We start from the raw sequence: 21,849 nt of genomic DNA, 5'->3' as shown, positions 1-21,849 counted from the left end.
TCACAACTGCTGCCCCTCGACAATTCTCCCGTGGCAAACACCGTATACCATCAAGCCGTCAGCCATTATCTCGACAAGACTCGACTCGACTCGACTCTGGCTCTTTGATCTTCGAGACAATCCCGAAACCCATACAAAAATGTCGACAGGCGACCCCCGACAATTTTACACCCTGACGACCGCCCAAGGACCTGAACCAAAAATAGGGGGTATTTCCTATATGGCCGGAGCTCAGGCGGCGACTGATTACTGCTACCGGGTGTGTGCATCTCTATTACTTTTTAGAACGATGAAAATAAATACATCGACTGACTCTTCTGTCCAGGCCCCGTCTCCACCCCATATCAGTGTACCACAACCGCAGGACGACTCGTTTTGTATCCAGCTGGCCCCTTCTTTCCAAACCGCCGGTCGCGACGCTGATGAGAACGCTATCCTACATACAATCATATCCAGCTACGCCCTCCAAGATCTTCACATCCCGATGCGCGAATGGGATTACCTGATGCGCAGAAAGTCACAATCGATCCTTAGTTTCCTACAGCTCGGCCCCTCAAGCGCCACCCGCGACCTTGAGAACTTGCGGAAGGATGGCGTCACTATGCTGCTCGTCATCCGCAACACTTCCAGCGCCCAGGCCCGCCTGCTAAGCGGTGACAAGTCCGCGCGCGCCCTCGGCATTGAATCCTGCGCCGTAGACGTAGCTAGCAACAGCGAGCTGATCGCCGCGTTCCCCCGCGCCACCAAGATCATTAACGACCACCTCATTGCGCGATACCGCATGCTAGCCGCCGACACGTACGGCGCAGTGCCGATGCCGTGCGGCAAAGTCCTCGTCTTCTGCGAGTCGGGCAATGAGCGCTCGGCGGCCTTTGTGGTGGCGTACATCATGGCTATGCTCGGCTTGGACATGGTAAAGGCGATGCAATACGTCCAGGCGCTGCGCTTCTGCACGGCGTTCGACGATGGGCTGAAGAACTTGCTGCTGAGCTATCATGACATCCTGGTGGCGCAGAGATCAATTTGGGAAGATGGGGCGTTGTCTTTGCAGCAGGATCAGCAGGTGACATCGCGTTCGAAGAGGAGTCGTGATGAGGTTGAGGATAAGGATGAGAATCTTGAAATGGGCCAGGTAGACGACAGAGCGCGGTTTGAGGGACGAAAACCGTTTGCTCCGTTCCAGTAGACTCTCAAGATACGAGGCTAGCTGCATAGAGAGATTGAAGGTGGTCATATCCAGGAGTGAGGCGTTTGCATCATGTGGGAGTGTGGGAGGATCGATATCACAGGTGCTGCGATGGATTTTGCATTTGCTCGGCGAGAGCGGCGTTCACGAATACCCAGGGGAGGATTTGGTCATTCTAGGGGTAACTCGAGCGGAGTTACTATTAGTGAAACAAAACAGGCTTAATACAGATCTGGCCTCTAGGTGACTTCCTATTCTTGAAGATAACGTGAAGTGAAATGAGCCTTTCCACGACTTCCAATCCCAAGTAAGCTGGCAGGCTGGCAATCTTGCGTGGTGTGGGCAAGGAGGATTGAAGTTGATTTGAGCCCAGGTCGGATTCTTTTGTTTATTGTTGACTATCTCAAGTTTTTGTCTGGCCGGACAAGTTTAGAAGTAAAGCAAAGCAATGCAATAAAATGTAAAGGAGGGTTGGATCTACCAGGTGGAATGCTTGGATGGAGTCGCTCGGTGGTATTCATTCGTTAGATAGTACTTATATTGATGATCCATACACTCATATAAGCTCGCTCAACTGGCGATGTGATGGAGATTTTCGTCAACTACAGTGTACTTGTTTAATTTGGCGGGAACTTGCTGCTCAACACTTCATGTAGGCTCTTAGTGATCTTCACACACACACATATAAACGATAATTCTATTGGGTCAACGTACGTTCATCTATATAGAGGAAGGGGCTGTTATTTTGTGGGCCCGGTCCAGTCAGTCTATTTATCTTGGCAGTGATTTCGAGGAATTGAAGCTAATTATAATCGAGTTAAGGATATTTTAAGGAGGGGAGCGTGGAGAAGAGGAATTCGTTTTCGCCTTTTGTTTACTTTGATGTTTTGGTGGGCGGGAGCGGAAGCAGAGCTGCAGAAGCACTTTCCAGAATCGAGATCTGCTGATTTTTTTTTATTCTCCAGAATAGGCGCATGCGAAAGGATGTGACGCTTCTGCGTGTTTTAATAAGACTGACTCCTTCTCACAACTGCTAAAATTTGAGCCTTTATCTGTCTTTGTGTCTATGTAGCTTATTGCAAAGCAGGCGCGCGGTTTGTACCCCTTCGCTCCTTCCAAACTCGGAGAACGTCCATAAGCTTGCTATATCTGCCGGGAATCTCAACAAAGGAGAGAGAGGTACCAACATATTCACCTTCACTGCAACTTGAATTATTACTATACCGTCTTGGTACGTCATATTCATCACTCGCCTCGCTAGGTATTCACTTCTATCGGCTCTAGCATCGCGTGTAATTTCGCCGACTAAGATTCATTTCCATTGACGGCACAACAACGCGTGAGCGAGCAACCAAGCAAGCAAGCCAGCACAACGACACAACGATACAACGATACAACGATACAACGATACAACGATACAACGATAAAACATCACGACAAAAACAATGATGGATGTAGAAGAGGAGCCAGTCGGTCAGCGTAAGCCAACTCCACCACCCTCTTTATCTCACCCTACTCACCCTCAAGCAAAGAGCTCGAGCATTGGGAGCTCGAAATCAAAGTCAGCGCAGACTTCTTCGACGCCAAACCCGACTTCGAACTCGAACCTGGACAGACGAGAAGTGGCGCGGGTGCGACGTACACGCTCCAGACACTCACTCGTGGATTACCCCCTGGCGAGAACGCAGGGTTTCAGGTTGGAGATCGAGCTTTCCTCTGGAATACCTGGAGCTCCTTGTTGGGTACGGGGACCAAGTTTGCATTGCTGAAGGCCATGATGTTGCCGGGGTTGACGGCTTTGGATAGCATTACGCTACTGGGACTGCAGGAGTGAGTTGCATCTTCACCTTTAGCTGCCTTTATAATATCGCCTTTCTCATTGTTTGGACTTCAAGGATCGTTGGTAATCGTATCAATGCTGACCCAAAGCTTCCAGGCACGAATTTGAGGAGCTCAAAGAAGTGTACGCGAGCGAGAGTATTCAGTACAACAGGTTCAACATCGATACGCATGACGTCAAGTATGCAAAACGTGTTTTGTTTAGTCGGTGCGTGGAAGGGCCATATCTGAGGGAGGTCTTTAGGCGACTGGATAAATACGCTGGAATTGAGGGGACGGCCATGATGATTCTCCATGGCAACTTTGAAAGTTTAGGGGAAGACAATGAGGTGGAGGGCGAAGAAGTCGCGGTTTCGGTGCAAGTTGATGGAGGAGAGATGGTTACGAACGGAGGGGGCGGTATGGAAGCGGCACGATCAATCGAAGAGAGAGCGTCGGTGTCGAACGGAGGAGGCGCTATGGAAATGGCAGGACAAATCGAAGAGAGAGCGTCGGTGACGAACGAAGGAGGCGCTATGGAAATGGCAGGACAAATCGAAGAGAGAGCGTCGGTGACGAACGAAGGAGGCGCTATGGAAATGGCAGGACAAATCGAAGAGAGAGCGTCGGTGACGAACGGAGGAGGCGCTATGGAAATGGCAGGACAAATCGAAGAGAGAGCGTCGGTGACGAACGGAGGAGGCGCTATGGAAATGGCAGGACAAATCGAAGAGAGAGCGTCGGTGACGAACGGAGGAGGCGCTATGGAAATGGCAGGACAAATCGAAGAGAGAGCGGCGGTGACGAGCGGAGGCGGTGGCATGGAAGCAGTACGGCCAGCCGAGGAGGAAGTGTCGGACAGCTACAAGGTTCCAGGAGTTACCGACAACAGAGGAGGGGAGTCGACGGGTAGTGCGCAGAAGGACAATACTTCGGGCGTTACCAACAAGAAAGCAAGTGATTTGCATATAGACTTACTTCCACTCCTATGGTATAAGCAAGACTTGTTGGACCCTGGCTGACTTGCAATAGCTGTGCATGCGAACCAACCCGAAGACCGGACAGCCGTGTAATGCTATAGTAAGTACGCCCAGCAATAGCCTACTCACCCCCTCTTGATTTCTCCGAGAAATAAACCCCTGGAAACATCAGAGCTACGAAAAAACGCATCCTTCCCAATTTCACAAACTGACAATCATACAGCAGAGCCAGCGGCATGAAAACAGCGTCCATAAAGGAGGACTGGCATACGAATGTCACATCTGTGATGGAAGGTCGTTTTCTCGGAAAGATCACCTTGCCCGGCATCTCAATAGACATAAAAACGGGCAAAAGCTTAAGGGAGGCGAATGAGCAAGGGCGCAGAGAAGGCGTGAATGCAAAGTACTTGTGGATCTGTAAAATCTGTAAAATATGAGAAAGTCAATGGATCCAACCCCCGAAGAGCTTCGTTTTAGTTCTTTGTTAGAGTGCCCCATATCAAATCTGATGTGGCATTTCGTAAAGAGTCGCATGTTGCAAGCTGGAAAGTTGGTTGTTTACAAACCCCTGACTTTCTATGCGCCACGGCTCGTTTAGCTCAGATTAGTCATCTTCTTCACAGCCGATATCAGTGTTAACTCCCGGGCTTTGGACTTTAAGCTTATACTAACAGCTAATTTATCCCCGTACCCACCCCACGTATTCGTACTCTCGATACAAATAAACGACCTGTCCCCGAAAGGCTACATACAGCTTTGTATAGGCAATAAGTCTCGGATTCCAGCTTCAAAACCCTACAGTTCTCCATCTACCGACAAGGTCCCTCGACCACCCATAGCTCGACTACCAAACATGTCGAACAAGCGGATAGAGCAGAGCGAAATCGAGAAATACTGGGAAATCTTCGCATCCCTCTCGAATGGCGGCACACAACTCACCGGCTCCCAAGCGGCGCCGGTGCTGAAGAACAGTCAGTTGCGCGACGACCAGCTCGAGCGCATTTGGGATCTGGCGGACGTCGATAATGACGGCAATCTGGACTTCGAGGAGTTCTGCGTAGCGATGCGGTTGATATTTGATCTGGTTAACGGGGTTTGTCTACCGCCGGCCATTGCGACAGGAGGAGGTTTGAGAATTTGGCTAATGCTGAGCCGTCGTAGGAGTATGCGGATGTTCCGCCACAGCTTCCGGACTGGCTGGTTCCTGAATCGAAAGCGCATCTCGTACAGGCGAATCGGGCGCTCACGGGTAGACAAGTCCAGTTCGAGAAGATTGAGGATGATGATGATAGCCCCGGGCTGAAGGATGGCTTCGATTGGTACATGAGCCCCAACGACAAGTCCAAGTACCAGGAGATATATTCTGCGAACCGGGATGGGCGGGGAGATATTACTTGTGAGTTGCTACCAATCATGAAGATAACCTTTCATATTAATTGCGTGCTTTACAGTTGAATCCCTCGACACCCTATATTCCTCTCTCGACGTCCCAGACACCGATATTCGCTCGGCATGGAACCTCGTAAACCCCTCCGCAGCTCCCGCCATTAGCAAAGACGCCACCCTAGCTTTTCTACACATTTTAAACAACCGGCACGAAGGCTTCCGCATCCCGCGGACTGTGCCTCCCTCCCTACGCGCCAGCTTCGAGCGCAACCAGATTGACTACCAAATCGACAACCAGCGCACGTCGTCACCAGCACAGCGATGGGGCACGACGGGCGGAGAGGAGACGAGCACAGGACGGAGAGCAAAGTTCGGAGACACATATCTGAGTCGAATGGGCATGGGTGGAAAGTCAAGCTACAAGCCCGCCGGCACGGACTTCTCCGCCACAAAGACCACAGAGGATTGGGAGGAAGTGCGCTTGAAGAAGCAACTCAGCGAACTAGAAGCCAAAATCGAGAAAGTCGAAGCCGGAGCCGCTGCCCGGTCTTCTGGCGGACGGAGGGATACGAAGCCGGCGTTGGTGAAGAGGGAGCTAGAGCAGCTGCTAGATTATAAGCGCAAGGAGCTGCGGGATTTGGAGTCTGGGGAAGGCAAGAGTAAGGTTGGGGCGAGCTTGAAGGGGGTGTCAGAAGAGATTGAGACGGTCAAGGAGCAGGTTGATGGGCTGGAAAGTCATTTGAGGTCGAGACAGCAGGTTCTGGCAGAGCTGGAGCAGGAGATCGAGGCGGAAAAGGCGGGGAGGTAGAGATGTAGACCGTGTCAGATAGATACCTGTAATATATGTGTGTCTTGTTTACGTTAGCCGAGTGGTATTCGTGGCAAGAGTATGAAAATGTTGCTCTCGATTCTTTGTTTGGTTTGTATGGTTGTTTTTGCGATGTTGATTCAATTTCGTCGTACTGCCTTAGAAGTTTTCTTTTTCCTCTCCTTTCTTTGCATTCGGTGGAATTCCATACACTCGTCAGCCTCGTCCACATATCAATCCCCAAAAGGAGATGGATATTGGCTTCGAACGAGATGCATGAGGTGGATATTACCATCTTTCTCCATCAATGGATCGACGTGGATGGGGCTAGAGACTCGTGCCCTTGTGTCATCAAGAGCCAGCAATATATAGTTGTATCTCTAACTCCAACAACAAAGTGTCGTATCTCCGTCCCCCATCAATCTAGCGAGGCCAATATGCCCGCCCGTCTTCCCACACTGTTCGGCCTCGATTCTGCCCTTCTCCGCCAACGATCTCATGACGCTCACGCAAAGAGCCAACCTTGTACGCTGTTCTGGGCTGTGCCAGTGGCGATGGAGAGACACTTGCCTGAGTACTTGGGTACTTCTTCACCTAGAAAGAAGGAAGGTTGAAGAAAAGAGTAGCCGTGATGCGAAATCAGATGGAATGCGTGAACGGAGGAAGAGATGATTAGGCTAACTAATCGGAGTTTGATTTCTCAGCTATTAATCTATGCTGAAAGCAGAGCCGCTGAAATCCCCGCTGCTACGGTACTATTTGTTTTCGAAAATATTTTGTTTTCATCCCAAAACGTATATCTCCCCCCCCCTCCCCCCCCCCCGATTCTTTCTCCTCCTCATCCGCCCTTCTTACTGCACCCCTTGGCTTCAGCCACCCCAGTGGTGGGTTCCTGTTCGAAAATACGTTTCAGATCTCGTTCCACATAGCAGTCCTACCATGAGAGAACTATCGAGAAGGAAAGTAATTCCAAGGGTAGTGAGCAGGCAGGAGAGAATGAAATATCATCTTGAAAGCCTGTCAACGCTGCCTTACTGTCGGCATGGGAAAGAATAAAGAAGAGAAATTTGCCAAAAATGCCAAGAATGAAAGGCACGTATTGCGGACATTGATGCTGGCAGGGTGTATTCTCCAGAGGTTTCTCCCCTTGAACCAGTAGAGGATCGACCGTACCTTGAGCCATCCACCAACGGTGTGATACATTCGTTGATATATGCCTTCTCATAAGATTGGTTTCCCAGGGTATAATCGTTCCATTGTCGCCTTTTTATTTTTCGCTCAGCTGTTCTCGCCTGCAGGTCTCGCGCCAGCCAGGTTCACCACCCCTCCCAGGTTCAAGTCTTTTGCCCTCTGGACCCATCCCGGGCATTCTTCAGTCCTGTTTTCTGATTCCGCTCTAGCCTTCAGAACTTCCCACACCGGTGGAAACCCAGCTGGTAGAGGTCCGCCTTTCTGTTTAGATCCTATAATAGCAAATTTCCCTTGCGTATGGCTGATGAAGCCGCGCAGCAAGCCTTGCTGAACCAGACTTGCAAGAATAGATTCAACATTGATCAGGTCCGGGACTTTGTTACCGAAGATCATGCCTCGCCCGGCATGTAGAAGTTTGGGTCCTTCCGGGGGCGGAACAAAATCGGGTGTTTTCATGAACTGAGAGTTTACATGTTTTCGCCCTGATTGCATGAAGGCCAGGGAATCAGCGGGTCTCCGCCAACCTTCCAATAGCTTCTGACAGAACTGCGTTGCAGCGACCATATCTGCCAAGCTCAAAGTCGGAGCTTTCTTCGAATCTGGATCCCACGGAAAAGTGTATGTGAGTAAGAAGACGCGCCGAGCGAGTGTACGCCAGACCAGGACCTCACATCGATGGAGAAGCTGCAGATAGACGCCATGGCGAAAGAACCATTTCTCATTCCCAGCTTCAGGCCCCAGCGCATGTTTGAACGCAACCATATTGCCTTTCCGAATTGCATTTGCTATCGGCATAAATTTCGCTACGATGTCCGCCTCGGGACGATTTGCGAACGCTTGAGAGGGGAACCGGCCAAGGATCATGTTGGCGGACAGTAGATGGATGAGTATTGCTCGACGCTGCCGAATACATTGAGCATGGCATTGATTGTAGGCGGATTGAAGACAGCTCTGTGCGAAGTAGAAGTGTCCGGTAGCGAAATGATAACGCCCCAAATAGTAGAGGTATGTAACTCGTTGAGCTGCGGGGTAAAGTCCTAGGGGAGGCGACTGATTTGCAGTATTCGTAAACAGTTGTTTAGCAAGTGCCGTCTTCTTGCTCTGTGCACACATTAATCTGCCTGTGACCATGGACCTAGCTGAACCTCCATACCTTAAAAAGCAACTTCAGAACCATGTTTGCGAACGAGTATATTCCAATCTTCTTTCCTTCGGGCTTCCCGTCTCTCCCTATGCCATTTTTGCTCGGTGTTCTCTCGTTCAGGCAGAGTGTGAAGGCTCTTTGTATTGTCTCAGCCGTGCTCTCAACCAGCGTTTTCTTTTCTCCCGCCTCGACGTCCTTGACTTGGGCCATTTTCTGTGTCAAATGTGGCATTCCGTCAAGCATGACCGCAAGCTGTGCCAAAGCTTTGCATAGTTGCATTGCTGTAGGAAGCATAATGATTCCATAAGTCGCGTTTGACATTGCCGTATTGCAGGAACTATTGCTGGCTTGTCAGACAGCCCACTTGTACTGCCAAGGAGTATACTAACATGATGAGAGCAGACAATTGCAGATGTGTCGCCAGCAGATCCTCGAATTTAACGTCTCTCCAGAACTCCAGGTAGCTTTGCATAAAAGCTAGGAAACCAGGCCATGCCCCTCCGTCCTCCGACAAATCGTCGTCGTTGAAGGGCAGGGCATTCTCGATATACTGTTCGAGCTTCTTGCTGTCTATCCATGATGCCTTCAATTCCTGGCTGAGTTGGGTATATTCTTGAGGGAGAGGAGGCTCGACTTGGAACCAAAGCCGTAGCTGGACGCCATCTTTGGCTTTGAGAAATTGGAAGATCGAGGAGAGAAAGTGGTCGACGACGGTCATCGTGGCGGGCGCACTGGCTGCATGTGGTTTTTATTGATTGCAATCAATGAAACCTTTCGTCTCAAGGCGATTGCGCTATCGCAATATCATCCGAGATATTGTGTAGTCGAGGGTAACAATGTCGACATGACGAGTTTGATTGACTCGATGGTTGAAAGAAGGACGAGGCGTTGATTCGGCATCTACGAAGTAATAGTTATTTGGGCGCAAGGCTGAGTTGAGCTCGGACGTCAAAAAACTAGCGCAGGTACAGCTTCTCGCTTGCAGGGATCGGTGCTTGCTCGGCATGAATCATCGAGTCGCGTCGCTTCGCGAGAATTTCCCTTTACGCGATGAATGTCACCACGCGTTATACCCCCGAGATCATCTTTTCCATAATTTGCACCTCTCCCTCCAACTCAAGATCATCATCTGGATTCCTTTTGGACTGCTCAACTTCTCTTCCCTACAACATAGAGAAAAATCTATAGAGTCTAAGATATCTATCTACACTACTCTGTTGGATCATTTGCCACCAGAATTAGTGAGCGCGGCCTGGACAATTCCCGAGAGTGTAAGTCCATAATATAATGAGCCAAATACTTCTCTGAAACTTACCCTGGAAATTTCACTCGGAAATTTAACTGACAATTGCTTCAGTAGCATCTGTATCATTGTCTCTCTGCCAAACTCTCTTCTGCGTTGGCTTCTGATCTCTGCAGAAGAGAGCTTTCACCTCCATCTGCGAAGAGCACCTTCTTTGAAAACATTAAATTTCCGACAACCCTGTCTTTCATTGGATACTATGGGTCGGCAAGTGAAGGCCACCAGCAGATCTTCAAGTCCAGCATCCCGCTCTTCGAGCACTCCACCCTCTTCGCCGCCTTCGGAGATGTCTCCCATTGTCGACGTCGATTCGGAGCTCGATCAAGACTTCCTAAACGACGAAGAGAAGGCCATCCGTGAGGAGAATGAGAAGGCAAGATTGGCGAACGAGCAACAAGAACAAAGGCAGACCAAACGTGGGCGAAAGAAGGCCCCGATTAAGGATCGCGACGCCAAAGCGCAAGAGCTTGCAGAGCTGTTGAACAAATGCGAACAATTTACTGGTATTTTGAAGGGTAACTCAAAATCACTTGGTCAAGTTGGGAGAGACTTTGAGGGGAATGTGCTGGGTGGTAACAATATCGAGATGTCAGAGCAGCCTGGAAACATCGTTGGTGGGCAATTGAGACCATATCAATTGGAGGGACTTACCTGGATGTACGACATTGCCTTTCAATCAATGTCAGGAATCCTGGCAGATGAGATGGGTTTGGGAAAGACTATCCAGACTATTTCCCTCGTTGCCAAATTACGAGAAAGTGGATACAAAGGACCATTCTTGATCGTGGCACCCATGAGCACTCTTTCAAATTGGGACGAGGAATTCGAAAAGTGGCTTCCAAGCGTGCCAGTTGTAAAGTATCATGGTGCTCCCACACATCGTCAAGACATATTTCGAACAAAGATACAAAAGAATTATTCGGAGGAGGTACTCAGCTTCGATGTTGATGGAAAGACTATCAAGCGAAGGGAAGGCCGTGTGACCGACGACTTTCCTGTGGTACTGACAACCCCTGAAATCATCATGAGGGACGCGAAAGACCTCATCAAGATACGCTGGGGTATTATTTTCATAGTAAGTTTTGAAACCTCTTGTCAACGCTTAATTGCTAATGTCCTTGACAGGATGAGGGGCATCGCTTGAAAAACTCCGAGTCAAAGCTATTTCGTATACTGCAACCTTTCCATTCATACAGCCGATTCTTGATCACCGGAACACCTCTGCAAAATGACCTCAAAGAGCTATGGTCACTCCTCCATTTTCTTCTCCCTACCGTTTTCACTGAATGGGAATTGTTCGAAGCCTACTTCGACTTTAGCGATCTTCGGGACGAGAAGACAACCGAAGGCTTTTTAGAAGAGAAAAGGACCCACGAAATGATATCCAAGATACAGCAGATCTTACAGCCATTATTGCTGCGTCGCATCAAAGCAGATGTTGAGCATCTGCTACCCAAGAAGAGAGAATACATTCTCTATGCACCGATGACCCAGGAGCAGACGGAGCTCTGCGACGTGCTCACCGACGAGACGAGGGATACCAGGGATTACCTAGAGCAGAAGGTGGTGGAGAGGTTGAATGAGAATGCCGCTTCCGAGGCTCACAAAACGAAACTTACGCAGGTCAACAAGGCAGAAGAATCGGACGATGACGATGTTCCGTTAGCAAAACTGTCTCTTCGCAAGAAAGGTCGTGGCCGACCACTAAATTCTACCGCCGCCAAAAACCCATTCGAACTGATGATGAAGGGCGGTCTAGCATCGAAGAAGCGTAAAGCTACTAATCATGTGTCTTCCCCTGCCCCGAAGTCTTCCAAGTCAAGCCGCACCTCCACACCAGCATCTACCCGGGGGCGAAAAGGAAGAAAGCCAAAGTCGTATTCAGAGGCTGCTTCCGAAGAAGAGGATGCTCTCAGTGACGATGAGTTTGAAGAGAAATTGGCGACAGAAATGCTTGAGAAAGATGATGCGGTAGAAGATGACATCAACCCTGAAGAGAAGGAGAAAATTAGGATCAAAGAAGCGGCCAGTAAGTTGGATGTTTGCCATTGCCATCCATCAAGCCGCTAATGTCGTACAGAGAATGAAATGTCTGTCAAGAAACTCGGTAACCCCTTAATGCAGTTACGATTAGCCTGCAACTCGCCTCACAACTTCTACAACCCTTGGCCCGAGGACCGTCAAGTAGACGAAACGCTCGTCACTGCGTCTGGCAAAATGCTGCTGCTAGATCGACTGCTTAAATTCTTGTTCAAGCGAGGCCACAAAGTCCTCATCTTCTCCCAATTCAAAACCCAGCTCGATCTCATCCAAGACTACGCCCAGGAACTGCGAGAATGGATTGTGTGTCGCATCGATGGCTCGGTGTCCCAAGAGGAGCGCCAACGGCAGATTAGAGAGTTCAACGAAAATCCCGACTTCAAGCTCTTCCTACTCTCTACCCGTGCCGGAGGTCAAGGAATCAACCTCGCATCCGCAGACTCGGTCATTCTCTTCGACAGCGACTGGAACCCGCAGCAGGATCTCCAAGCCCAAGATCGCGCCCATCGAATCGGACAGAAGAACCCCGTTATCATCTACCGGCTCGCGACCAAGAATACCGTCGAAGAAGCTCTGCTGCTGAACGCCGATGCCAAGCGACGACTGGAGAAGCTGGTCATCAAGAAAGCCGATTACAAGTCGAAAGGGCAGAAGCTGCGTGATGAAGTGATGACGAAGGAGGCCTTGAAGGTGCTGCTGAAGAAAGATGGAGAGGTCTTCACGTATAAGAGCGGTGACCAGATCCTATCCGATGAGGATCTGAATGTGCTCTGCGACAGGAGCGAGGAGGCGTACACGAAGGCGTCGCAGGGTCTGGGTGATGCTGATGCGTTCAAGATTGTGGAGACGAAGGTTGGAGGGCTGATGGCTGTTACTGGGCTGGCGCCGAAGAAAGAGGAGTCGAGGTGACGGTACCTACGTGTATGACTGGTTGTATGAAAATGGGTTCTCGGATGAATGTATCTTATCTGAATAGCACGGCGCGACGATGGGAAGCTTGAAATGATGACAGAAATGATTAGCATAAATTTTATTGATTAATATTGACCCTGAATTTGGTACCATGTCTCTGATTCATGAATTAACTTTTGTTGTATCGAGCCGTTTTTCTAATGTACAACGGGTCTCATGAAATCCACTGCATTTTATTTCAGGCACCCTCCGCTAAGCCACTTTAGGCCAATGAGATTCCACGCCGCGGCTACCGTATGATTTAAGCTCCCGCGTGCAGGATGTAGCCACCATCTACAGCTACCGTCTGGCCGTTCAAGTATTGGTTGGTAGCCACGAACAACACTGCTCCAGCCATATCCTCATCCTTTCCAGGTCTGTGGGCTGGAACTTTCTCTGTGGGTAGAATCAGCCAAATTTGTCGAGCTGAATGGAGGAGATGTTTACTTACCATACTTCTCCTTCTCGATGTGACTCTTCTGATCCGAACCACTCTCACCCGCTGTCATCTCACTAGGGAAGACGCCCGGAGCAATGCTGTTCACTCTAATCTTCAATCCGTTCTCCGCAATCTCTGATGCAAGCATCTTGGTCAGGTGGATGGCAGCGGCCTTGGATGAGTTGTATCCAAAATGGTGCTGGGAGGATTGGACAATGCCAGAAATGGAGGAGATGTTGATGACGGTGCTGGAGTATCCATGACGGGACTCGGTCGACTTTTGGAGGAGGGGGAGGAATGCGACGGTCATGAAGAAGAGTTGAGGAACATTAGTGCGGTACGTATTGACCCAGTCCTCGAAGGTTGAGCCCTCGGCATCAAACAGGTTCTTCTTCATCTCCTCGGCAGTCTTAGCCTCCGTCTGCTGTGTATTTCCTGCGATGCCAGCATTGTTGATCAAGATATCCAGACCCTTCTCTCGAGACTCAATCTCCTTGACCAACTTGGCAATCTCACTCTTTGATGTGACGTCCGCTGTGAGGGGAATGATCTCTCCGGCGATGTTCTGTCCGTGGTTCTTGACGACGCTCTCGAGCTTCTCTTTGGTTCGGCCGACGATGTAGACTTTTGCGCCGTTAACCGCCAATGCTTGAGTGGCCATCAGTCCAATTCCACTGCCGCCTCCGGTGATCAGAGCAACCTATCATCGTCAACATAAGTTCTTGGCATGGACCGTTCGAGACCAAGTGCATACCTTGCCCTTGACATTGAAGACCTCGCTCAGAAGGAAGTTGTTGTTTGATTGCGACATCTTGCTTGCGGTTGTAGAGAATTGACGTTGGATCTGTATGAGGCGTGGTGATGAGGAAGAAGAAGAAGACGAAGTCAGAGGCATCTGGCGGGGTTGATATTGAAGAAGTTTTAGCGGGGCAAGCAAACGAGGAGGAGCGTGTGACGTCAGGCCCTTCAAAAGAAGAAGTGAGTTCACTTTGAGGTTGTACGCCATTGTTCCAAGGACACAAAGCTCTCCTTCCGTATGAGCAGGCTGATGATTAAGCAACGGGATTCAGTTTATTAATGGAGACTTTGTTCATAGGTAGACAGATCATGAAGCAGCTAGTTGATTGACGCCGAGGGACTGTTGAGATTGGCAGCATATAGGGAAGAATCTATTCAATAGTAGATATCATCCATATCTTGTTTATCCAGGTCGTCAACCTTCCTCCCCTCCCCCGAGCGGCTGGCTACCCGAGAAGAAGGCAACATTGATGACGATCGATGGGCTGGGACCATCGATCGCACTGACATCACGATTCTCGCTTATTCTTGGCTGCCTGGATACTCCGGTCCCACATCGGAGGAGGGCGAATTACCACAAGGGAAAGAGCGACCGCAAATCAAATTCTGCTGCTGCAAAGACCGAAAAGTCCTTCCTCATGGCTGGCTCCGGTTATTGTCGTCGTCTAATTCCTACATGGTCTCGTGACGTGACAAGTGAATACCTGGGTCCCCAGAAACCTCCCAAATCCACCAGCAGCCAGCCTCCATATCCACATCCACCGATATCAACGTGCCCCCTCACCAATCCGAGTACATACAAACTAGAGAAGACGTAACGCTACAACAATTTTCCGCCTAGATATCCGAAATCTCAAAAACCTCCATAATCTGGTAAGTCAACTGTGCTCTTTCCGAGTTGACAACGCAAATATTAGAAAGCCTCAGGCCCGTCCACACACACAATACTTCACACTAATGGCGCCGTGTAGAGACCCGTTTTTTCTTTCTGCTCATCGCCTCCCAACTGCGAACTCGCGAGCTTGCTACGCTTCCTCAACAGATGCCCATACTTGAACATCACGAATGGGATCAACGTCAGCAACGTCCCGGCCATAGCGAGGATCAAGCCCGCGTACTGGCTGCCCACGCTCTTGAAGAACTGGGACGCAAACAGAGGCGCCAAGCCTCCCAGCGTGTTTCGCATCAAGCCCTGCCCGGCGATGGCGGACGACGAGTTCTCGCCGTAGCAGTCAGACGTGAAACTGTACGTCGACTCGAAGATGAAGAAGATCCCCGTGGCGATGGGCGCCAGCGCGATGGTGGGCGCTATCCACGGGAGGTATCCGTACTGCGTAAAGGAGTAGATGAAGAGCCCGATGGGGAGGAAGCCAGCGCCGTACATGGCCCCGTACAGCCGGGACTCGGGGAGGATCTTGCGGTCCCGAGCTTGCAAGAGGGCTTTGTACTTGCGGATCTGGAGGAAGTTGAGGGCGAAGCCGATGGTGACACCGATGCAGAGGGAGATGTAGGGGAGACCGGAGACTCCCTCGGACCATCCGCGCTTGTCTTGGAATGTGATGGGGATGACCGACAGGAAGAGGAAGGTCACGAACCAGGCGAACGCGATCCATAACCCGAATGCGAAGACGACTGGCTCGGTGGCAAGCATGTGGACGGCTTTCACGGAGGAGTTGTGAAGCATCTCTTTGAGGTTCTTGGCTTCGAGGTCCATGAGGGCGCGGTAGCGCTCATCACCGGTGGCGGCGCGAAGAGCTTTGGCTCTCTTGTGGAGGGTTACCCCACCGCGCGTCTCGCGAAGGGAGATGAAGATGATGGCGAGTAGAGGGAGGTTGGCCATGCCTTGGATTCCTTCCATCCACCGCCATCCGATCGTTTCGACGACGAAGCCAGCATAAATAGGCGCGGCGACAGTCCCTAGAATAGCGACATAGGCGAAGCATGCCATCGGCGTCGCGCGGTAGTCGGGTCGATAGATGTCACTGAAGGTTCCGCCCACGAGGATCGTTCCCACACAGCCGAAGAGACCTTGAAGGACTCGCATGACGAGAATCGTAGCAATGTTCTTACCCAGTGCGAGACCAATGAACACTGCGCAGAAGAGGGCGTAAGCTCCTATGTACACGATTCTCCGACCAACAAGCTCGCAGAACGGTGCCAGGAACAGGGGCGCAAGAGCACAAGCGAAGTTGAAACAGAACAGTCCGAGTTGTCCCAGCTCTTCTGACGTATCCAAGTCTTCAACCATGGAGCCGATTCCGCTCGAGTATGCCGTTGTTGCGAGGCCGATAAACAGTGTCATGAGACAGAGCAGCAGGGTAATCCAAGCTTTCCTCGCAGCCGACCAATTGAATGGATCCTCCTTGTCGTCGTCGGTAAACTTGAGGGCAATAAATTCCTGACCATCTTTGGTCATAATTTCCGTCTTCGTGAGTGGCATATCGATGTCGACTTCCTTCAGTGGTCCGTCCTCGGTACTACCAAACTCATTTTCGCGAAGGTCATTTAAGAAAGATCCTCCACATATCCGACCACGCTTTCTCTCTTTGCTCGGATTTCCTTTCCTCTCGGTCTGTATATCTTCCGGAAGCTGTGTCGACGATGAATTCTTGGTCGACGTGGGATACGAGGCATCCTCCCGCCCCTCCGCCTGCGGGATCATTTTCTCGCCCTGCTGGAAGTTTGCTGTCGCTGACATATTGTTGATTGTTAGGAAAAAAGGACTTTTCTATGCTGAGAAAAAGATGGAGAAGGAAGGGCCTCCATTTTAGTCTGGACGATGCGGATAGAGGCCCAACATTCTGTGGATCCTCAATCAACATATGCGCTCCCCATGCCAGAGACGGTGAACCGAGATTCTTTTTTCTCACGACGCGACGTCATACAGTTGTAGTTGTTGGAAATATCCGGGGCGCCGAAATCGGACCGTGAGATGTTCAGAGAAGTTCTCGGTCAAATATTCTTGATAGCAGCGCAGTAACCCCATAGTTTTGATGCCACTTGGGGATGATCCGGACCCGACCCGACCCTGACAGCTCCGGTGACTCGGCCGGAAACACCACGACATATATATGTATCAACGAACACGTCTTTGCAGACTGCGATGGTTCTATAAGTAATAATAAAAGTACAAGTAATAGTCCAAAAGCTCAAAATTTGAAAGTTGTAACACGTCATGACGATTGCAGAGAAGAAGCAGAACATAATGGGGAGACTTCCCATATACCGACCCGACACCCGCTAGGGCCAATACCAAGACTTACTGATTCACTCGGTCCACTACTTTACGTCGTGGTACATGAGAATCCACATTTCAACTCTCCACTCCCGCCGCTATGAGGCGAAGGGGGAGAAAAGAAGAAAAGAAGAAAAGAAGAAAAAAGAAAAAGATGAAGAAAAATTGGAAATTAAAAGAAGAAAGGAAAAAGGAAACTTCCTAAAGCCGGAGATACAGTTGGATTTCCCAAGGAAGACAGCATCATGACTGACTTCACATCTCAATATCGATCAGAATCTGTAGCCTTCATCCGCAAAACTCGTACGTCGGCCCGTTGTTCAGGTTCCCGAAGCTTGCCGACTCGGTAACCTGTGGGCTAGAGACTACCCGACTAGACCACAGAGTTTCCCGTTCTCTTGCGGGTAACTAAAGCGTCATGAACGACGTTTTATCTCGTCGGAATATCGGCCATCTAAACAGCAACATCAGTAGCGGGTCCATTAGTCCAGCCTCTGCCTGTGGAAGGTACTTATTCATATATATAACGGGAAATTTATTGTGAGCCAGCGCTCCAGTAACTGCATCTGTAAGGACCTCGAGAAAGTCGATATATGCTTGGGCAGATGTTTTCTGATTCAAAGCCAGCTTCTATCGCTAGGCTTACCGCTAGAGCCTTGCGAACAGTTCTAACTTTCGTTGAAACCCTCAGTCATCCTTTCTCTCATGCCGCTCAATGCGCGCCCCTCCCAACATTTGTGAAATACATGCCTCCCCAAAATTCTTCTAAAGGCGCAAAGAGATCACGCAATTTGGCCGGATCTTTCCTTTAAGATTGGTTGACGCCTCGAGAAGCTGAAAGCTGAACCTCTTGTCGGAAAGTGGAGGTGTTGATAAAGAGCGGGAAGAGAATCTCGCTAGTACGAGAGTGATCTTGGCGCATCTGAACAAGCCGCAGGTCGGTGAATTTAGCTCTATTGGCAACCTCGCTAAATAAGTTTTTGTTCAAGTCAATGCTCGGTTACTGGGTCTTCACCCTCAAGGGGTTCCTTGCTCATAGCTACATGTAGTTTTGAAAATTCAGAGCAAAGCCAGTGGTTGTTTATTACGTAACAGGTTGAACAGAACAGCAAAATGATTTCGCATCATTGAAGAATGGAGATGGTTTTGCTGTGGAAGGGAAAAGCTTTGTACAGGTAATGACTTTACAATCATCGCTTCTAAGGTACGTATCAATTTCCTTCTAAGCTCTTGCCTGTTATCCAAGCTTGATATTACATCCATGGATATGCAATTTCTGTTAATTTAAACCCCCAAAAGACATCATTTAATACCTGTAAATGTCCTCCACAGACTTTGAGTCTCTCACCTCCTTCGTATCAACAGAAACCCCTTTCAATGTCCTCAATCCATACCTCTGACTACCCCTCCTCTCTTTCTCCGGCTTCTCTTCTGCAAGCCTCCTTTCAAGCCTATTCATTGCCCTATTATTAAACCACTTCTTCCAGACCTTCCTCCCAAATGCTCCTCCACGCGATGTATGCGTCCAGAAATTTGGCTTCGAGATCCGCTCTTTGGGTTTGCCATGAAGACCTACCCCTCTCGTTGACATTAGAACAATCAGCCAATAACCAATCAACAGTACGATCGGGCGAAGAGATAAGCTCACATGTTCCCTGGTGTCCTCTCTTCCTCTTCGTGAACTTCCCACACTCGCCACAGTAACCCAGGCCCCTTGGCATCCACCCTTTCAACCTCAAATGCAACCTCATTCGACGAGTAAAGCACTCGCAATGATTGCTTGCCCATCTAGTGCGGCATGTATTCTTCATCTCCGGAATCCTGCGACCTATCGATTCATTGCGTCTGCAAATTGTTTCGTAAGACAGCTTATGACAATCTCGGCGATGTTGCCATCGGGAAGTCCAGTCTGAGTCTGTGTGCGAGCAGCAGAGGGGTCCATGGCCCATATCTGTGGTCTCTAGGTCTATAGGCTTGCTCAAGGTAGAGAGATTGTAGAGGGATTTGCTAGAGGCTGCTTAGCTTTGGTAGCAATTCAGCATGGGAAGGCGGAGGGAAGGTACCAGGTCAAACTCAAACACACTCGATCATTCGGCGGACATTGCTCCATTACCAGTCCTTGGACTTCAGCTGGGAACAAAGTGAAGAGTGGAAATGACATCTTGGCCATCGCTGGTATTCTTAATGATTGCTATGCAGAAGTGCCGACTGTTCCGCGGTCTTTGGTCTAACTGAGAACTTCGAAAACACAGGCGCCAGAACGCGCTCTATATACATTTCTACCGCGACGAAAATAGAAAACGGCTGACACGTACCTGCAACGAAATCACTAGGCAGCGATGTCAGAAAGGGGGTTAATTCCAGGCAAGGAGGGTCACATGCAGAGTCGCTTCAGGCAACCACCTGGCTTGGCGCCCAGGGACTTTCACCACCTCGCGTAGCCGAATCAACCCCTGAACGACCTCAGCGGGTTTGCTTTCATCTGAGATGATTGTGTCTAAAATAATCCAGAATTAAATTGTTTTCGTTAGTTGGAAGAAACTGATTAAGCGTTTTTTTTTCTTCTGGGTTTGGATCTCGTCGCGATGCGTTTGTCATTCTGCATGATGCTGACAGTTGTCATAAAGGTGCTGCGACCTTCTTTAGTAGTTCAAGTTATGGGCAAGAGAACCCTAGATATAAGAATTTTGATAAGATAAATAAAAGTTCACAATACTCTATGAATGCTTTTGATTCACACTTGTAGTTGCTGTAGAGAGTACCCATACTAACGTGAATTTGGACCAACCAAAGTAAGCGCGCCTGCCATTATCGACTTTGTTGATATCACGACAATGGCAAGGACCGCGCCAATCAACGCGGTGAGAATTTTAACCGAGCGCACACAGCCTTGTCGTAATCCCGGCCAGGTCTCTATCATAGCAAAGCTACCACCAACCTCCGAGCATACTCCACATCTCTCACAACCATCTACACCACACCATGACACCACCGTCCATCCACCTCTCCAAACTCATCAGAAACAATGGAGAATCTCACTGAGAACGAGAAGATCGCCGAGTCTATCATGTACTTTGACATGGACGATTGGGCTGCGGCTGGAAGGTCGGCCGTTGTTAAGAAGAAGGAGACCGAAGCTCGCAAGGAGCTGGCCGGGGTCCTTGCCGCCGCGTTTACGACGCAGGCTGGCTACCTCCGTCTCATAGCACACTGTTTGAGAAAGTGTCCGGACATCGACTCTGACACACACGCCTTTAAGGTCTTTCGAGACGTGAAGCTGGCCGACATCCTCGAGAAGGACGTGAGTCTTCTTTCCGGAAACAGCTCTCTCTCCCCTCATCCCCCCCACCCCCCTCTCTCTCTCGCTCGCTCGCTCACGCTGATGGACCTTCTTCTAGCCTGCTGCCATCCATCAGCTCAAGGAGCATGCGATCGCCGGCCGGTTTGGGGAGGGGGGACTGCCCTGGGCTGAGGAGATCGCCAAAGACCTCAAGAAGGTCATTGAGGACATCAACCGTGACGTCGAAAAGGATGAGGAACTGGCTGCCGCCACGTTCTCAATGTGGTTTCTGTATAAGATCAAGTACAAGCAACTTTGCGAGCTTTACCCCGAATACGAGAAGATTCCACGAGTCGAGAAGGTGGAGGGGGAGGAAGATGAGGATGGGGAGGAAGATGAGGATGGGGAGGAAGATGAGGATGGGGAGGAAGATGAGGATGGGGAGGAAGATGAATGGGACGAGAACGAGAGAAATAGGAGGAGGAAGGGGGGAGTATGACGAGAAGGAATAGCGGGGGGGTGGGGGGGGGGGGGGGGGGGTGCAGCAGAGGAGAGGGGAGCCAGTGGATTGATGAGGGCGAGGAGGGCGTCAGAAAGGTCAAGACGACACGGGTCCGAAGCCAAAAAGGTCGCTTCATGAAGAAGTCGTAGATCGAATCTTGTGGGAGACGAAGTCCGAGAATAAATCTGAAAGGAAATAAAATTTTGAGCCCGCCATAGTCTTCTCCACGCGGTGGCCTTGAGGTCAACTCGTTGTTCGGATCCGGCTTTGAAGCTTTTGAACTTTTCGAATTTAATAGAACTTTATTTGGCTTTACTAGGAGATCTGAAAGTGATCAAGGTATGATGGCTATCATTTCTCTTATTGTTCTCCACTTGATTGATATATTGATCCTGGGTAGTTGTTTGAAGTGGATAGCTGAGTCCGAAGGGGTCCCCTAATAAGCACGCCGGGGAAGCTGGGATTTGGAAATGTCTATCTTAGCAGGCTACGAATAAGCATACTAAATATTCAAGGTTGCGGAAATATCCTGCGACTATCGTCAATATGGTTAAGATAACGCTGGCTCTTATGCGAACGAGGAGAAGCGCAAGGAGGTTTACGACTTGGTGGCAGATTTTGGAGACTCGACACTGCTAGTGGAAGTTGCTTGAGGTGGAGACTATGGCCCCAGTGTCCAGACTTAAGGCAGTGGATTACAAGCACGGCTGGCTAAGCTTTGCTGTGTAGTGTGGCTTCAGAATCTCGATTGTTTACAAAAATAAGAAGCCGTGACTGTATATACGGGA

General features: G+C 49.8%; 9 protein-coding genes across 9 annotated transcripts; 5 read left to right on the top strand and 4 right to left on the bottom strand.

Annotated features, from left to right (window-relative positions):
- Positions 1 to 139: 139 nt before the first annotated feature.
- On the top strand, positions 140 to 1,186 carry L3040_002050 (uncharacterized protein; the record flags this gene model as incomplete). The annotated part of the gene is made up of 2 exons (XM_007290691.1): positions 140 to 259; positions 326 to 1,186. The coding sequence occupies 2 exons, from the start codon at positions 140 to 142 to the stop codon at positions 1,184 to 1,186; spliced, it is 981 nt and encodes a 326-aa protein (XP_007290753.1).
- Positions 1,187 to 2,631: 1,445 nt separating this feature from the next.
- On the top strand, positions 2,632 to 4,026 carry L3040_002049 (uncharacterized protein; the record flags this gene model as incomplete). Its single annotated transcript, XM_066156991.1, has 3 exons — positions 2,632 to 2,665; positions 2,719 to 3,016; positions 3,123 to 4,026. The coding sequence occupies 3 exons, from the start codon at positions 2,632 to 2,634 to the stop codon at positions 4,024 to 4,026; spliced, it is 1,236 nt and encodes a 411-aa protein (XP_066012990.1).
- An 811-nt stretch (positions 4,027 to 4,837) lies between these two features.
- Positions 4,838 to 6,178, top strand: L3040_002048 (uncharacterized protein; the record flags this gene model as incomplete). Its single annotated transcript, XM_007290690.2, has 3 exons — positions 4,838 to 5,077; positions 5,146 to 5,380; positions 5,436 to 6,178. The coding sequence occupies 3 exons, from the start codon at positions 4,838 to 4,840 to the stop codon at positions 6,176 to 6,178; spliced, it is 1,218 nt and encodes a 405-aa protein (XP_007290752.2).
- A 1,278-nt stretch (positions 6,179 to 7,456) lies between these two features.
- Positions 7,457 to 9,231, bottom strand: L3040_002047 (uncharacterized protein; the record flags this gene model as incomplete). Its single annotated transcript, XM_066156990.1, has 3 exons — positions 7,457 to 8,470; positions 8,523 to 8,850; positions 8,903 to 9,231. The coding sequence occupies 3 exons, from the start codon at positions 9,229 to 9,231 to the stop codon at positions 7,457 to 7,459; spliced, it is 1,671 nt and encodes a 556-aa protein (XP_066012989.1).
- Positions 9,232 to 10,015: 784 nt separating this feature from the next.
- L3040_002046 (uncharacterized protein) lies at positions 10,016 to 12,765 on the top strand (the record flags this gene model as incomplete). Its single annotated transcript, XM_007290688.1, has 3 exons — positions 10,016 to 10,891; positions 10,942 to 11,845; positions 11,897 to 12,765. 3 exons carry the CDS (start codon positions 10,016 to 10,018, stop codon positions 12,763 to 12,765), a joined length of 2,649 nt encoding a protein of 882 aa, XP_007290750.1.
- A 304-nt stretch (positions 12,766 to 13,069) lies between these two features.
- On the bottom strand, positions 13,070 to 14,057 carry L3040_002045 (uncharacterized protein; the record flags this gene model as incomplete). The annotated part of the gene is made up of 3 exons (XM_007290687.2): positions 13,070 to 13,203; positions 13,259 to 13,946; positions 14,001 to 14,057. The coding sequence occupies 3 exons, from the start codon at positions 14,055 to 14,057 to the stop codon at positions 13,070 to 13,072; spliced, it is 879 nt and encodes a 292-aa protein (XP_007290749.2).
- Positions 14,058 to 14,993: 936 nt separating this feature from the next.
- Positions 14,994 to 16,742, bottom strand: L3040_002044 (uncharacterized protein; the record flags this gene model as incomplete). Its single annotated transcript, XM_007290686.1, has 1 exon — positions 14,994 to 16,742. One exon carries the CDS (start codon positions 16,740 to 16,742, stop codon positions 14,994 to 14,996), a length of 1,749 nt encoding a protein of 582 aa, XP_007290748.1.
- A 2,006-nt stretch (positions 16,743 to 18,748) lies between these two features.
- Positions 18,749 to 19,449, bottom strand: L3040_002043 (uncharacterized protein; the record flags this gene model as incomplete). The annotated part of the gene is made up of 4 exons (XM_066156989.1): positions 18,749 to 18,851; positions 18,928 to 19,045; positions 19,156 to 19,286; positions 19,343 to 19,449. 4 exons carry the CDS (start codon positions 19,447 to 19,449, stop codon positions 18,749 to 18,751), a joined length of 459 nt encoding a protein of 152 aa, XP_066012988.1.
- Positions 19,450 to 20,304: 855 nt separating this feature from the next.
- L3040_002042 (uncharacterized protein) lies at positions 20,305 to 21,058 on the top strand (the record flags this gene model as incomplete). Its single annotated transcript, XM_066156988.1, has 2 exons — positions 20,305 to 20,580; positions 20,678 to 21,058. The coding sequence occupies 2 exons, from the start codon at positions 20,305 to 20,307 to the stop codon at positions 21,056 to 21,058; spliced, it is 657 nt and encodes a 218-aa protein (XP_066012987.1).
- Between the last annotated feature and the right edge of the window lie 791 nt (positions 21,059 to 21,849).

Source organism: Drepanopeziza brunnea (genome assembly GCF_022702325.1).
Source record: "Drepanopeziza brunnea f. sp. 'multigermtubi' strain 214-2 chromosome Unknown ctg2, whole genome shotgun sequence".
Classification (NCBI taxonomy): domain Eukaryota; kingdom Fungi; phylum Ascomycota; class Leotiomycetes; order Helotiales; family Drepanopezizaceae; genus Drepanopeziza; species Drepanopeziza brunnea.
The sequence above is the reverse complement of the archived record's forward strand: the minus strand, read 5'-3'. Positions and strand labels throughout refer to the sequence as shown.